Raw genomic sequence first — 3,440 nt, 5'->3', positions numbered from 1 at the left:
AGTGTATGCAATTCACATATAAAACATAATGTGATCCATGTTCTCACTGTAATTAGGAAATAAGAACGCAATTTGGTAGCTGAAAAAAACAGTAAAAATGAAACGGTAGGAGATGGAGTCATATAGAAGCTGTGTTCTGTATTTTACAACTAAAAAACCAAGGTAGAAAGACATATTTTTCTGAAAAAGTAGCTTACCTGCATAGTATAATTCACTCCAGCTTTTATTAGGTGTTTGATTAATTCTGCTGAATGCTGGAAATGAACTTTTGCTGCAAGAAATTAAATTACAATATTTGAAGGAAATACATTTTTCGGGATCAGAACACTTTTATATCATTTTTTCAAAGAGATTACATATTTATCTTCCAAAATTATCAGCAAATCGGATAACCTAATCAATTAGACTTTTAATGCTCCCGTTCAGTTTTGGGAAGGGGACAAATGGCAAATGTCAACAGGCTTTGCACTAGAAACTAAACAGAAAAACAAATAATAACTGGAAAATCCATTTATGGATTTTTACTTTACATCCACTGCACATTTAAAAGACTGAAACCTAGCTTTACCTGGAAAGCCAGTAGATACAATGGCAATAAAACTTTGAGCTTCACATTGTAAAATATTAAATTAAAACATCAGTTACTACTAAGCCTCTACTTTACAGAACAGTGATTAGATTTATTATATTGCATATCATTTATTATTTGTAATTATTCACGTATTTTATACCATTATAACAATTTTTTTTTTTTTTCCGGTACGCGGGCCTCTCACTGTTGTGGCCTCTCCCGTTGTGGAGCACAGGCTCCGGACGCGCAGGTCCAGCAGCCATGGCTCATGGGTCCAGCCGCTCCGCGGCATGTGGGATCCTCCCGGACCAGGGCACGAACCCGTGTCCCCTACATCGGCAGGCGGACTCCCAACCACTGCGCCACCAGGGAAGCCCCCATTATAACAATTTTAACACAGTGAACGCCTGTCTGGATAGTAATAGCAAACCAGCCTTCTATTCCTTTCTGAGGATTACTAGGGCCACTCTCAGACACTGGCATTCTGCCTTATATTAAATTAGAAAAGAATACCTCATGTTGAGAAAATAGCATACACATATCATTACTCAAGGGCTAAATATTTAATGTGGACCATACTGGTTTCTCCTCTTTCCTTCTAGCTTCCTTCTCCCTGAACCTCAGTTCCAAAACTCTGAAATCAGTAGCACAGCAGCCTGGGTGTGGGTAGCAACATTGTTCCTAACCAGCTATGAAGACTTGGACAAATCATTTAAATTTTCTTTTGTGTAGCACTTAGCTCATATGCTGCCTTGGCAATACATTCCTATACTGTGTATCTTCAAATTTCTGTAAATAACTTAAGCTCACATTTTTTGACTGTCTTTGTAAAACTAGGGAAGCCTTATCAATAGTTTAAGCTTCTTCATTGTTCTAATGCTATGGTACTGATTAATCCTGCTACAGAGCAGACAATAAAAGATTCCACATAATCGTTTATATCTTTTAAAAGTCTACCTATAGGGCTTCCCTGGTGGCGCAGTGGTTAAGAATCCGCCTGCCAATGAAGGGGACGTGGGTTCGAGCCCTGGCCCGGGAAGATCCCACGTGCCGCGGAGCAACTAAGCCCGCATGCCACAACTGCTGAGCCTGCGCTCTAGAGCCCGTGAGCCACAACTACTGAGCCCGTGTGCCACAACTACTGAAGCCCGCACGCCTAGAGCCCGTGCTCCGCAACAGGGGAAGCCACCGCAATGAGAAGCCCGTGCACCACAACGAAGAGTGGCTCCTGCTCGCTGCAACTAGAGAAAGCCCGCGCGCAGCAACGAAGACCCAACGCAGCCAAAAATAAATAAATAAATAAAATTTATTAAAAAAAAAAAAAGTCTACCTATAATTTTTTCTAACATTCTCTTATTGTACTTAATGGGAAAATTACCATGCCATTTCTAAATAACTGTGCAAATTGCTCTGTAAATGTAAGCTACTAGAAATGTTAATAAATAGGGCAATGACTGAGATAAAATGATCCTTTATATACCTCATTTGTTTATTGCAGAAAACAAATTGAAAAGGACTCCATCATTCAGCTGCATGGATACAGCTGAAAAGATAAATGCATAAATGGATTTTTCAGTTTTTTTTTTTTTCTGTTTAGTTTCTAGTGTAAAGCCTGTTGACATTTGCCATTTGTCCCCTTCCTAAAACTAAATGGGGGCATTAAAAGTCTAATTGGTTGAGTTATCCGATTTGCTGATAATTTTGGAAGATAATAATAATGGTGGTATTATAGTATTATTGCCTGAGTACTATAACCTACCAGTCCCATGTGGAATGTGTGTGTGGTGTATGTGAGTACATTTGTGTGTGTGGTGTGTGTGAGTACATTTGTGTGTGTGTATGTGTGTGTGCAAACACACAGGTGTATTTTCTTTGAAGTGATGAGTGCTGAAGGTCTGCTTACATTTTATCAGGTAGGTGAAGTCCCAGGCCCATGACTGGATGAGTCAGGGAACAACATAATTTACCTTAATAATTACAACATATTAACAGAAACAACTGAATAACGTTAATATATTAAAGTGTGATGGCTAGATGTAAAATAATTTAATCTTGAATATAATTTATTCCCATAATTGAAGCTTTAGAGCCAAGTGAATAGAAGCCTCAATGCCTATTTCAAATCACCTTTCTAGCAAATCAATAGCTGTGTGATTTTCGGCAAGTTATATAAATTCCATAATATTTATTTTCCCAATTTGTCAAATAACAAGAGAAGTAATACCTACTGCACAGTATTTTCATGAAAAACAGATACTATGATATTAAAAGCTTTTACCACATTTCCTAACATACAGTCATTACTTAATAATCACTCTTTGTTATTACTAACAATGTATATGTAAGTTCTTAATACCTTAGAACAAAATTCTAATGTTCTTCAAAATGTTTATGTTCTCTTACATCATGTTTCATCTACAACAGGTATGGTATCATCTAAGTCTTTTTTTAAAAAATTATAATAGTTTTAGATTTTCAGAAAAGTTGCAAAGATAGTACAGAGAGTTCCTGTATATCCCTTACCCAGTTTTCCCTACCTGTTAACATCTTACATTATTATGGTACATTTAGAAACATTTAGATGTAGTGTTTACTTAACCCCTTCTGGTCTATGATGATTTCTCAAAGTTTCTTTGCTTTTGATGACTTTGGCAGTTCTGAGGAGTACTGGTCAGGAATTTGGTAAGATGTTCCTCATTTGGGTTTGTCTGGGGTTATGCGTATTTCGGACAAGACCATATAGAGATAGAATGCCGTTCTCACTGAAGCCACATCAAGGTTACATACTATCTACATGAATTGTCACTGGTAATGCTGACCTTGATCACCCGGCTGAGGTGAAGTTTGTCAAGTTTCTCTGCCATGAAAG

General features: G+C 37.5%; 1 protein-coding gene across 2 annotated transcripts in view; it reads right to left on the bottom strand.

Moving 5' to 3' along the window:
* The window catches only part of DPP10 (dipeptidyl peptidase like 10), a 681,887-nt gene that overhangs the window by 3,429 nt on the left and 675,018 nt on the right, over nucleotides 1-3,440 (bottom strand). For both annotated transcript variants that reach the window (XM_007456345.1, XM_007456346.1), the window contains exon 25: nucleotides 198-271. In XM_007456345.1, the coding sequence (XP_007456407.1) occupies nucleotides 198-271 (74 nt within the window). The remainder of the gene's footprint in view (nucleotides 1-197; nucleotides 272-3,440) is intronic.

The sequence above is a fragment of the Lipotes vexillifer genome, unplaced genomic scaffold, assembly GCF_000442215.2.
Source record: "Lipotes vexillifer unplaced genomic scaffold, Lipotes_vexillifer_v1.1 scaffold3, whole genome shotgun sequence".
In the NCBI taxonomy this organism is placed as follows: domain Eukaryota; kingdom Metazoa; phylum Chordata; class Mammalia; order Artiodactyla; family Lipotidae; genus Lipotes; species Lipotes vexillifer.
The sequence above is the reverse complement of the archived record's forward strand: the minus strand, read 5'-3'. Positions and strand labels throughout refer to the sequence as shown.